Source organism: Hyperolius riggenbachi, chromosome 1 (genome assembly GCF_040937935.1).
Source record: "Hyperolius riggenbachi isolate aHypRig1 chromosome 1, aHypRig1.pri, whole genome shotgun sequence".
NCBI classification, from domain to species: domain Eukaryota; kingdom Metazoa; phylum Chordata; class Amphibia; order Anura; family Hyperoliidae; genus Hyperolius; species Hyperolius riggenbachi.
The window spans coordinates 102,598,629-102,612,056 of NC_090646.1; the positions used below are offsets into that span (position 1 = coordinate 102,598,629).

At 47.8% G+C, this 13,428-nt stretch overlaps 1 protein-coding gene across 1 annotated transcript in view; it reads right to left on the reverse strand.

Annotated features, from left to right (window-relative positions):
* Window positions 1-9,582: 9,582 nt before the first annotated feature.
* Window positions 9,583-13,428, reverse strand: part of LAP3 (leucine aminopeptidase 3) — a 47,132-nt gene continuing 43,286 nt past the window's right edge. Inside the window, exon 13 of the mRNA XM_068277700.1 lies at window positions 9,583-9,928. Coding sequence (XP_068133801.1) covers window positions 9,733-9,928 — 196 coding nt within the window. The 3' untranslated portion in view covers window positions 9,583-9,732. The remainder of the gene's footprint in view (window positions 9,929-13,428) is intronic.

The window sequence follows — 13,428 nt, forward strand, 5'->3', positions numbered from 1 at the left end:
GTATGGCCATCACTGTGATGGTTAGCCATAGCCCCAGAGCTTTGCTGTATGGCCATCACTGTGATGGTTAGCCATAGCTCCAGAGCCTTGCTGTATGGCCATCACTGTAATGGTTAGCCATAGCTCCAGAGCCTTGCTGTATGGCCATCACTGTGATGGTTAGCCATAGCTCCAGAGCCTTGCTGTATGGCCATCACTGTGATGGTTAGCCATAGCCCCAGAGCCTTGCTGTATGGCCATCACTGTGATGGTTAGCCATAGCTCCAGAGCCTTGCTGTATGGCCATCACTGTGATGGTTAGCCATAGCTCCAGAGCCTTGCTGTATGGCCATCACTGTGATGGTTAGCCATAGCTCCAGAGCCTTGCTGTATGGCCATCACTGTGATGGTTAGCCATAGCTCCAGAGCCTTGCTGTATGGCCATCACTGTGATGGTTAGCCATAGCTTCAGAGCCTTGCTGTATGGCCATCACTGTGATGGTTAGCCATAGCTCCAGAGCCTTGCTGTATGGCCATCACTGTGATGGTTAGCCATAGCTCCATAGCCTTGCTGTATGGCCATCACTGTGATGGTTAGCCATAGCTCCAGAGCCTTGCTGTATGGCCATCACTGTAATGGTTAGCCATAGCTCCCAACTGTCCCTCTTTTGGAGGGACAGTCTCTCTTTGGGAATCCAACCCCTGTCCCTCTTTCTCCCTCATTTGTCCCTCGTTCAGGACTCAAGTACACATCTATGTAAATATGTGTATTTTTCTACAGAAAAAAAAAATGTTTGACACTAAACTTTATTCCCATCCTGTAAATTGATATATTTCTTAATTTCAATTGTTAATATAGAGGAAAATGAACCAGGATAGAAAGGACCAGTGTGGTTTGAATTATTAAACAGCATATTTTTCTTATGAATTCATTATAGTATGCATGACTAGGAGAGTGTCGGGGGTGTGGTTAGAGGTGTGACAGGATTGTGGTTTAAGTGTCCCTCTTTCTGAGCTCAAAAAGTTGGGAGGTATGTGGTTAGCCCAGACAACCTATAAGGGATGAGGTAGATTCAAGTCCCTCAGGCATGTCTTTGTATTATCCTCTGTACGGGTACCATAACAGAAAGGAGCATAGTGGCATGGCAAGTTTGTATTTAACATCTCATCCTCCAGGAAGGCTGTATACTAGAGAGGAAGTATGCTCCGCCCCCAAAGGAAACATTACAATTAAATCAACTGGCCCCTATATAGCCCTCTTCCCATCCAGCCTCCTCAGTTTAGTTGTGTTTCCCACCTGAAGGAGACAACAGGTCACGAGGCAGAGTTACCTGTGGGTTTCTGTCTCCACCAATCTTTTTTTTCTTTTTCGCCTCTCTCCCTTTGATTTGGCCGGCGGGACTGCGTGAGGAGCTATCCCTGTTCGGGGAGGAAGCGGTAGGCTCTGCGTCCCTGAATGGCGGCATGCGGTGTCTGTGGGCTCAAGCATGCAGTGCTGGCGGATACCCTGCTCGGAAGCGGCGTCCTGATGGACTAATGCGCAGGCGTGCTTCTGGACTGGTGATTGGAGCAGGGCGGGCGCAGCAGAGATGGCGTGGTTTCCGGTTCCGCTTATAAGCGGACTTCCGTTGGCGTCTCACCGCCATTTGGTTCCCAGCTGCCGGAACATTCAGTGCGGGTCGGCATGGAGCAGACAGAAGCCTCACCTGCGGCGCACGTTGACCAGGCTCAGGCCTCTGATCCTACCGGACAGGTGAGCTGTGTGGACAGACTAGGGGCGACTGGTGAGCATTGCCGCTGTCTGTCCGCACCAAAGCGGTCAATTTTAATTCTGTGTGGTAATGCTTACTATTAGCCGTTCATTGTAGCATGTAGTGGTTGTCAATGGGGCTTATAGCATTGCATATTTTGTTCATTGTCTGTTTCAGGCTCCTCCACCTCCTCCTCCTGAAAAGACAGATAAACCTGCAAAGGCTGTTGACAAGTCCAGGCGCTGCAGGGAGTGTAATGTTAAGTTAGCAGAATCTTGGACTAGATCTCATTGTCAGAAATGTCTAAAGCCTTCTGCCCCAAAAATTGCTGATCCCTCTGTTGTCATGATGAATTTTATGGAATCAATGCGTAAAGAATTTACGTCCACTTTCCAAACTTTTAGATCAGTTATGACTTCCCCGGTTCAGTGGGGTATACCTCAGATTCCACCTGCACCTATGGCCCAGGCCTCGCCCGTTGCGGGCCCTGTCTTGCTGCCCCCTCTGGCCCCACCGCCTCCACCAGTAAGGGCCCCGACTGGGAGCTCTCAGGATCCTCAGCCGGTCAATATCGTTCAAGATCTTGCGGTATCTTCGTCGGCTGATGATTCTCTGGAGGAGGGTGAGGATAGAGGGGTCGGAGATTGAGGACGCCCCTAAAAAAAGACCAAATACCTCTTTAATGCTGAAGAAACTGCTGAATTGCTCAAAGCAGTTTATGACGCTGAACAATTAACTGAGCCTATAATTTCATCTTCTGCTAGAGATGATATTTACTTAGGTTTGGAGGGTTCAGAGGGTAGAACTTTTCCAGTACACCCGGCTATTCGCAAGATGATTATGTCCCAGTGGGAAGACCCTGAAAAGAGACTTTATATTCCTAGATCATTTAAACGCAGATTTCCCTTTAAAGAGGATGACATTTTTCCATGGGAAAAATGCCCTAGGCTGGATGCTGCTTTAGCCCAATATTCTAAAAATTCAGACTTATCATTTGAGGATTCTGGTATATTAAAGGATCCAATGGATAAAAAAGCGGAAACTTTGCTCAAGAGAGAATGGGAAGCTATTGCCTTTGCATTTAAACCGGCCATTTCTTCCATCTGTATATCTCGTAATTTAAATTAATGGTTGGCAGGCCTGAAAGGACGTCTGGAAGATGGAACCCCTCATGCCACAATTCTGGAATCTTTTCCAGTTATTGCTCGTTCTGTGGCATACTTGGCAGACGCGGCCACCGAATCACTAAAAGCAATTGCCAGGGCAGCTGCACTTATTAATGCAGCTAGACGGGCAATATGGTTGAACACTTGGGAAGGAGATGTAGGATCTAAGCTAAAATTGTGTTCTATGAAATTTGATGGAGACTTGTTATTTGGTAAAGGGTTAGAGGAGATCTTAGAGAGATCCTCTGGTAAAGGAAAGAAATTTCCTGACAAACGGAAGAAGCAGCCCTTTTGGAAAAATTTCCAGGGGAAAAAAAACGTTGAGCCTTAAGGATGGCAAGTCTCAGCAACCCAAAAGGAAATGGGTCTACAATTCAACTAAATCTAAGACCCCCTTCCTTTTCAACAAGCCAGCCGCCACAAATCCTAGGGAAAACAAGTGACATGGAGCGGGTCGGGGGGAGACTTTTGTCATTCAGCCACGTCTGGGAAAATGTTACATCAAATCCCTTCATTCTAGACCTAATACAGATGGTACAAGATAGAGTTCTCCTCCCGTCCACCGTCAAAATTTGTACTAACAGGTCTTCCAAAAGACAAAGAGAAATCGTCAGCATTACTGGAGTCAGTCAAGGTTCTGTTAGACCAAGAGGTAATTATCCAAGTTCCAAGGACCCAATATCGGAAGGGGTATTATTCCAGAGTATTTATGATCAAAAAACCCTCAGGAAGATGCAGGATGATTCTGAATCTCAAACAATTGAACCCCTTCATTATGCAGAATAAGTTCCGCATGGAGACAATTTTCACAGTAAAATCCCTGATCCCAAAGGACGCTTTTATGGCGACCTTGGACTTGCAGGATGCGTACTTGCATGTACCAATCCATCCAGCATATCAGAAGTTTCTAAGACTTGCTGTGAGGGTGGGAGATTCGATTCTGCACTACCAATATCGAGCCCTACCCTTTGGGATCTCATTCGCCCCTCGGATTTTTACCAAAATTATGGCGGAGATAACAGCTTTCCTACACCTACAAGAGATTCAGATCATACCCTACCTAGACGATCTACTGATCCTTGCAAAATCCATACAGATCCTTTTGAATCACATAGATATTACCATCCATTACCTGTCTCAATTAGGATGGTTGATCAATTACGACAAATCCATGCTAGTACCCACACAAAGAGTACGATTTTTGGGCTTCTGGGTGGATTCAGTGAAGGAAATGTTTTTTCTCCCGGAAGACAAACAGGTACACTTGATTCAAGCAGTTCAAACGTTCAGGGAGAAGGAGATTTCTCTAAGAGAATTCTATCCCTATTGGGTCTCATGACTTCAACCATTCCAGGAATAGTCTGGGCCCAGGTACATACTCGCGCCCTTCAGGGATGGTTTCTGAACACCTGGGACAAGTCCAAGAATTCACTGGACCAGTGCTATTTGCTTCCACCCTATGTGGTCTCTTCACTCCTATGGTGGGAGCAAACAGAAAACCTGAATCGGGGTCGACTTTGGAAACCGCCTTCCCCCAAGAGAATCTATACAGATGTCAGTCTTTGGGGTGGGGAAGCCCATCTAGACCATCTACAAGTACAGGGTCAATGGACAGCGGAGATTCAGGCAAAATCCTCCAATTTCAGGGAGCTTCTGGCAGTAAAGCTGGCGCCAATAGAATTCCTGCCAGTAAGCTTAAAGGGACAAAGAAGCCAGCTCCTAGCGATAAGCAGGGATGGGTTGCTACTCTGATTCTAAATGTTAAGGAAGAGCTGATTAATCAGCTGTGACCATGGGTTAACTTACCCATAAGTCCGCAGGATCCTCTGCGTGTCATACGTGTTTGGCTGCTCAACATTTGGAGCCCATCAGCTAACTGAAGGGGGGGAGCTCTGCCTAACATGTGGGGATCACTGAGCCTAGGTAATGACAAATGCTACACACAGTCTGCTTCTTCAGATCAAATAACAAAGTGTCAGGTTTCTTGTGACCTTCCGGGGTTCGGTTGATCCCGTCACTGGTATCAAGGGGTGAGCAGCCCCAGGGTGTGGGGTCTAAGCTGTCTTTCCCCCCGAATATAAGACACGGTCTTATATTCTTTTTGGGTAGAAAATTCGTGCTAGGGTTTATTTTCGGGGGTGGGAGGGGCTAGTCGCTGTGTGTATGGGGAGGCTCTTACCGTACCTCCCTTGTGGCTGCGTCCCCCTCCGTTCCTAGTAATTCCTCCGGTGGCGGCATTGTAATTCATCTGTGAGGGTGCCCTTTGACCCTCACATAGTACGCTAGGTCGGGCTTTGCGCTGGCGCTCTCTACCCTGTCATCATGTGCGCCCGGCTGATGCGTCCAGGCGCACATTGATTCAATGTGCACCTGGGACGCATCAGCCGGGCGCACATCACAGGAAGAGAGCGCCAGCGCAGAGCCCGAACTAGCGTACTGCGTGAGGGTCAAAGGGCACCCTCAAAGATGAATTACAATGCCGCCGCCACCAGAGGAATTACTAGGAACGGAGGGGGACGCAGCCATATTCTTTTTGGGTAGAAAATTCGTGCTAGGGTTTATTTTCGGGGGTGGGAGGGGCTAGTCGCTGTGTGTATGGGGAGGCTCTTACCGTACCTCCCTTGTGGCTGCGTCCCCCTCCGTTCCTAGTAATTCCTCCGGTGGCGGCATTGTAATTCATCTGTGAGGGTGCCCTTTGACCCTCACATAGTACGCTAGGTCGGGCTTTGCGCTGGCGCTCTCTACCCTGTCATCATGTGCGCCCGGCTGATGCGTCCAGGCGCACATTGATTCAATGTGCACCTGGGACGCATCAGCCGGGCGCACATCACAGGAAGAGAGCGCCAGCGCAGAGCCCGAACTAGCGTACTGCGTGAGGGTCAAAGGGCACCCTCAAAGATGAATTACAATGCCGCCGCCACCAGAGGAATTACTAGGAACGGAGGGGGACGCAGCCACAAGGGAGGTGCGGTAAGATACCACACACCTCCTCATACACAAAGCGCCCCCCAGCTAGGTCTTAATTTCAGAGTAGGGCTTATATTTCAAGCACGCTTGAAATATAAGGTAGACCTTACTTTAGAGGTAGCTCTAACTTTAGGGGAAACATGGTACGGGTCTTCACCAGCGCACCCCGCAAGGGATGATGGGCCGTCACTCCTAGTGGGTGGTGGACTACTTTGCTGCCTGTTGCTAGCCAGGTCACCACCCCCAGGGCAACTGCACCAGTGACGGGAAGAACAGAGTTCAATCAGAGTAGACCGTCGAGCAATCAGGCCAGGCCAGACTAGATGGGACTGGCTGGGCAGGAAGGCCTAACCCTATTGGGATCCCAGGAAGGATAGTGACAGGTAGGAGGTCCCAGGAGGGGAATGTGCATGAGGGAAAACCCAGGAAAGGAGCAGACTGGAGGGGCTCCCAGGAGTGTAGCGGACAGGCTGGGGAAATCCTGGGTAAGGAGCTGACAGCAACGGATCCCAGGAGGGTACTGACTGACGGGGTAAATCCCAGAGATACTGACAGTCCGAGATAACCCCTGGGAAAGGAGCTGAAAGGCTAGGTACCCAGGAGGGGAACGAACAGCCTGGAGGAAACCCCAAGAAGGGAGCTAGCTGTAGGGGCTCCCTGGAGGGAAGTGGGCAGCTGGAGAAATCCCCAGGAAGTTGCAAGTGATTGGGGAACTGGAAGGCTGCAGGAATCCCCGGGATGCTGCAAATGACTGGAGGGTTCCCAGAGGGTAACAGACAGACAGGGGGAATCCTGGGGATGCTGCAGGTGACTGGAGAGATCCCCGGAGGGGAACTGACAGGCAGGGGGAATCCCCGAGATGCTGCAGGTGACTGAATCTCCGGAATGCTGCAGGTGACTGGAGAGATCCCCAGAGGGCAACTGACAGGTAGGGGGAATTCCCGGGATGCTGCAGGTGACTGGAGAGTTCTGGGAGAGGAACTGACAGGCAGAGGGAATCCCCGGCATGCTGCAGGTGACTGGAGAGATCCCCGGAGGGGAACTGACAGGCAGGGGGAATCCCCAGGATGCTGCAGGTGACTGGAGAGTTTCGGAAGAGGAACTGACAGGCAGAGGGAATCCCCGGGAAAGCTGCGGACAACTAGTTCCCAGGAGGGGAACTGACAGGCAGAGGGAATGACAGGTAGTGCAGGGATAAACTGGCAGGCCATAGAAATGCGGGGAGACAGGCAGGGCGGTGAATCAGGGAAGCACAGTGTAAGGCTGGAAAATGACTGGCAGGCAGGGATCCTAGTTAGGCAATGTAGGCTAGCAGGGAAATAGCAGGCAATAGCATCAGACAGGCTAGAGTAGCACAAGGGATTACCCAAAGGGGTTCCTGGATAGGAATACCTGGTCGAGGGAAAGCCAAAAGGGGAACAATTAGAAAAGGGGAGAGAGGGAACGTCAGCGGAACGCCGCAGCTGAGACCAGGGATGCAACAGCATCCATCTGTGAGAGCGCAGGGTTTAAAGGGGAGCTTCAGCCTAAACAGTGTCATTAAGTTACATTAGTTATGTTAATTAGAATAGATATGTAATATAATTTTTTACCCACCCGGTTTTAAAAGAACAGGCAAATGTTTGTGATTCATGGGGGCTGCCATCTTTGTCATGGGGGCAGCCATGTTTTTGGTTGAAAGGAGGTGACAAGGAGCATAAGACACAGTTCCAACTGTCATTTGTCCTGATAACCCCTCCCAGCTGCATGCGCTAGGCTTCAAATGTCAAATTCAAAATGTAAAAAAAAAAAAAAAAAATTGCACCAAAACAGCATAACAAGAACAATAACATCAGAAATCCCATAATGCTTTGCACAGCATCAGGGGAAAAATGCCCGGGCAGTTTTCTTCTGTGCAACTAAAAATGAGGCTTGTATAAGAGAAACAAAGTTCTGATGCTATGAAACTGTTAAAGAAACACCAGGCCTTTTCAGTGCTGCTGAGTCGATATTTAGTCGGGAGGTTCACTTTAAATACCCTGCCTCTCAATTAAGCAAGGTGTACTACCGTCCTTGGCCAATGTGTAAATGGAGGAAGAGAGGTGCGTGCGCCTAGCAACAGAGGGATGCCTGACCCGGAAGTCCATCGGGTCAGCGTCTCTCCGCCATCTTGGACAGAGCAAGCAGCTGTGTGGGACTTGGAGGCTGGAGGGTAACGGGGATCGTTAACCTCCTCCGCCCTTGCTGGAGCCGGCGCAGGAACAAGGAGAGGCGAGTGACAGGGAGCTTCTTATTTTAACTGTCATTTGCAACTATTTGGTACTTGGGGTGCCTCTTCCCTCCCAGTTATAGCCTACACAGCCCCACAAAACTTTGGAGGTTGTTTAACTTCTACAATTTTTTTTTCCTAGTGCGACCAGCACGAAGATCAAAGAACCTCACCTGCTATTACACTGTGGTTACTGCTATTGCAACCTACCTTTGAGAGCACCTGTCATTACTCTTGTCATTTTCAGGTTATTTTCCTGATATACTACAAAAAGTAGCTTCTGATGTTCCTGTGTCTTTTTTGTTTGCTTTGGAAGGTCATCAGATCTCTCTGGTCACTTATACACCCCCTAACCACCAATAAGGTCTTTGAAGGTATTCCCGCCACTGGGGCTTGAGAGGAACCAGTAGGTCACCTAAGAATGGGAACTACTCTAAAACCCAACAAAGATGTAACGATTGTTAACACAATATTTCAGCTTCATTTGATGGTAAAGGCACCGAAAAAAATATATAAAATAATTTAAAAATGTTTAAAAAAGGAGAGGCATGGTTGGTTTACTTCTCCCATCGATCAAAAAGCAGCACATGCAGCAAATATAACTCAAATTAATTTTTCAACAGTTTGTTGCACAAAGGCGGGTCAGACAAAGCATTTCTCAGGCATTTCCCGCTTCATCAGGTCAAAAAAAACCACAAAAAGTGCTTAATAGTAAGTATAATTAATATGTTTTAATATAAGTGCTTTCAAAACATCAACTGATAAAATATATCATATTTTCCATAAGATGAACCAGGTTTGGAGGATAAAAACTAGGGGGGAAAATATACTTAATCTGGTGCATCCATGGTACAGGGGCGTCTTGTGGAGCTTATACACTTTGGACCGGCACAGTTGTCCTTCCCAAGTACCTACTGAAGCATTGTGTTACCATCTGCTACCCACTGCTCCATTTATCAGTCTGAGCTACTAGTCTTCTTAATTCCTGTTGATGTATTCCTGTGTGTTCCCAGAGCCAGCTCTAATGATCAGACTCCAGTAAATCCACCGCCTGCAAGGAAAGCGCTTCAGACTGGGGACACAGCTGCAGGGCACAGGCCATGCACACGTTATCTTCAGGACAAGTTATCAGCAGGCGGGAGAAAGGTAGCGGCGCTGCAGGTAGCTTTTCTGATGGGGAGAGACACATCGGCGCTGTGTGACAAGAAATGCACTTCTGAAATTCACACACAGCTTCCTCCAATCAAAAAGCAGCAATGCTTGTGCCTGCTTGAAACTGGTTTCCAACCATGGGACAAGGCTCCCATTGGGGCACAACCACTGCACTTGCTCAGCACAGAGCAAACTTGATGAAGTTACCTAAATGGGGTGTTTGGGAGGCTGGACTATAATAAGTCTGGTTGGACAGGGAACAAATAGAAATTTGTAAGAGGTAAATTTTCTGATTCGCAATACGTATAATGACCACTCATTTATACTGAAGGCTGCACATGTATTTATTTAATGAAAAATAATGATATCTAATTTACTCTGTACTTTTCATGTGATGTGTTAATAAACATTTAGAAAACGTGTCATTTTAGACTGAAATGTCCAAGCAACTAGTCAGTTCTGTTCATGATCAGGAAGGTTTCTTGTCTTTGCTAAGACGGTCAGCAAATTCTATCAAGGTCCTTGTGGGGCGTCCGGACATGCCTTTGCGCATGTAAGGAACCTCGTCCTTGTTCATCATGACCCCAGCAATGTCTAGATGAGCCCAGTGAGGCACGGTAACAAACTCCTTCAGAAATGCAGCTGCGGTGCACGATCCTCCAGACCTGCAAACCAGATTATAGATACAACAGAAGATTATTAGACTGCTACAATAAAATCTATTATGCAGGAGAACAGAGGCGCCAAAAAGGATAAAAGGAAGCTAAATGAGCTTAAAATAACAAATTCTTGGTAAATAGAGGAGGTGGTGGTGGACTTACCTCCTCCAAGTAGACACACAACGACTGTAGTAAAGACAGTCAATATATTTTATTTATGAACTCCAAATATGCAACGTGTTTCGCAGGTTTGATCCCGCTTCATCAGGCAATAACAACGGAGCAATAGCATATGTGATCAGTAGAAGAGCCAGGCACCTCTGTCTATAAAATCTATGGTCAACCAGTGAAAAAGCCAGTACTGAACTGGCTCCATTTTTAAATAATGGACCCATCAGAATGTATCATGGGGCACACCACCACATCATTATTACAACAACTATGGTCTACTATTCCAGTCAATGTAAAGTTTCAGCTGTAAGAATAGGCAGTCATTGCAGAGGACATAGATTACTTAAAGGGATACTGAGCAGTTTCTGAAAAAAGAAAACCAGACTTAACTGGGGCTTCCTCCAGCTCCAGCCCCCATGTAGCCCGCTAGGCACCCTAGCATCCTCCTGGTTCCTCTTCCGGTCCCGATGGCGGCTCTGGTAATGTGCTGGCTTCAGGTGTCATACATGCTTGCCCCCGCTGCGTGGCCGTCGCGTCATTGTACTAGCCTTCGTAAGAGCCCTTCGCAAGCGCGGTTAAGTCTTTAGAGAACCGCAAAGGGCTCTTACAGCAGCTGGCACACAGCAGGGGTTGGCACATTAACGGAGCTGCCTGCAGGACCGGGAGAGGAGCCAGGAGGATGACGGGGGCTACGGTGGGCTGGAGGAAGCCCCAGGAAAGTTTGGCTTTCTTTTTTCAGAGACTGCTTAGTATCCCTTTAAAGAGGAACAGTAATGAAAATAACGTAAGGAATAAAATTGCTTCCCCCCCCCCCTTTTTTTTTTATAATGTTGTATTCATTTATAAATTAGTCAGTCTGTGTTTACCCATTTTTAAATCTTTCCTCACCCCGATTTACATTCAGAAAGTTATCACAGGTGGCCACATCTTTAGTAGAGATCACTTTTGTTTACTGAGAGTACTAATGCCAGTTGAAAATACACAATTCTGCATAATGACCAGCCCAGGCTAAGCATCACTGGGAGGGAAAAGGACTGTTTACATGTAAGTACATTGTATGTAGACAAGGATAGCTTGCCCTATATAACAGCATCACTCATGATTGTATTGCAATGTAGTCCATTAGCTCCTTCTGTGTCACGCTGCTGTGGTGTCCACGATCCAACAAGGTATCCGGGAGCATTCTGTGCAAGGACAGCCAGAGTCCTAAAGAGGAGCTTTTGCTCTACTTACATATGTATTACACTGTCCACTTCTTGATTTTAGTGGTTGTTCTATAGTAAAAAAAAAATATTTCTTAAAATTCTCCATCTTAATTGTGTATTTTGAAGCCAATCCTAATGTAATTTCCTCCCTTACTCTCCTCTGCCTGATTGTGTACGCATTGCCCACTCTCCTCCCAGTCTCCAGGCAATCCCTCCCAGCTCTGCAATAGAAAGTGCATTGTCTCAGCATGAAAAATACTGGCCAATCAGAGAGGAACAGAGGTATGGGAGGGGAAAACTGGAGGAAAAGAGGCTTCAGCCAATCAGGCTGCATTAGTTAAGGGGCAAGTAGAGAAGCAAAAAAGAACAACCCAGCATGCCCTGCAAGTTCCTTTGTGCGGCAGATGTACCAAATAAAAGACAGGGAAACGGGGGAATGAGGTTTTATGGATAAGAAAACTAAGTGATTTTTCACTTTTGCATTGCCTGGTTAGTATCCTTATTACTGGTTTACCAGATAAAAATAAATAAAGAATTGATTTTTGATTTTATGCCTGACAGTAACACTTTAAAGAAGCTTTTAGCCATGGTTGTGCAATGTGGAGGTGCACACGCCTAGGAAAGCGCATGTGCATTAGTCCCTGAATGGCTCAGTCATGGACTTTACTGTGGCTAACAGTGACGCAACAGAGGGAGGAAGCCGAGGGACCAGAAAATAGAAATAAAATAAATGTAAAAAACAAAACTATGTCGTTGTGAGACACCACCAATAATCAACATACAATAAATTCATATTGGTTTCTCAGGTACTCAATATAGTAGTAAATCTGCTCTTATCCTCTTGAGGACTGCAGTGCTAAACCCCCCTAGTGACTATGCTGAAGATCCGCACAACACAGCACACAAGTGATTTCCTCCCCCCCTCCCCCCTTTTCTCCCCACCAAAAGAGCTCTCTGTTGGTGGGGTCTGATCGCCCCCAGATTGTTTATTTTTTTGTGTGCAAATATTTTTGTTCCTCTTTTTATTAAAAAAAAAAAGTGTGTTCCTTTAAATATATTCCCTCCCTCCCTCCCCACAGCCAGCCAATTGTGGCAATCGGCTGTCATAGGCTTCTGCCTATGAGAGCCGATCGCTCTCCAGTGTCCCAGGGGGACAGCCGTGTCACACGGCTGTCCCCAGTACAGCGCTGCTGCCGATCGCAGCGCTGTACGGCTAAATAGACGTGATCACGCCGTCTAACAGTCTATTGCCGCTCGGAGACTGAAGAGGGGGCGGAGCTCCGCCCTCCGAGAATGAGATGCGCGCGCAGCGTGCACGCAATCTCATTCAAAACAGAGCCCCAGGACTTTACGCCAATTGGCGTTAGGCGGTCCTGGGGCTGACACCGCGGCCAAGCCCATCGGCGTGGCACGGTCGGCAAGAGGTTAAAGTGTACCAGAGCTCAGGACAAGAAAAATATTTATTCATAATGGAGCTTCCTCCAGCCCCATCCGCTCAGATCGCTCCCATGCCGTCCGTCCTCCAATGTCTGCAGCTCCGGTACCGAGTTTTAGTACTTCCGTCAGTCGGAGTCAGTCTGACGTAAGAGAAGTGCGCTCTCTACGTATCTCTCCAGCAGCTTCTGGAGAGATACACTAAGAGCTCACTTCTCCTGCGTAGACTGGTTCCGAGTGACGGAAGTTCGGGGATCTGGTACCGGCGCTGCATACGTTGGAGGACAGCGGCGTGGGAGAGATCTAAGCGGATGGGGCTGGAGGAAGCCTCAGGTATGAATAAATATTTTTCTTGTTCTGAGCTCTGAGTCCCTTTAAAGTGTACCAGAGACCTAGATATACAAAGTTTTTTTACTTACCTGGGGCTTCCTTCAGCCCCATAAGCACTGATGCGTCCCTTGCCGTCTTCTGTCTATCTGCAATCAGCCTCGTAACCGGCTCAGTCGCGCCAGTTGGGGTCCTTCTGCGCATGCGTGGACCTTCCGCGTATGCGCAGAAGACCCCGACTGACACAACTGAACCAGTTACTGGGGCTGATTGTGGCTGAACGGAGGACCGTGAGAGAACGGGCGAAGGGATGCATCCATGTTTATGGGGCTGAAGGAAGCACCGGGTCAGTAAAAAAGGAAAAGAAGA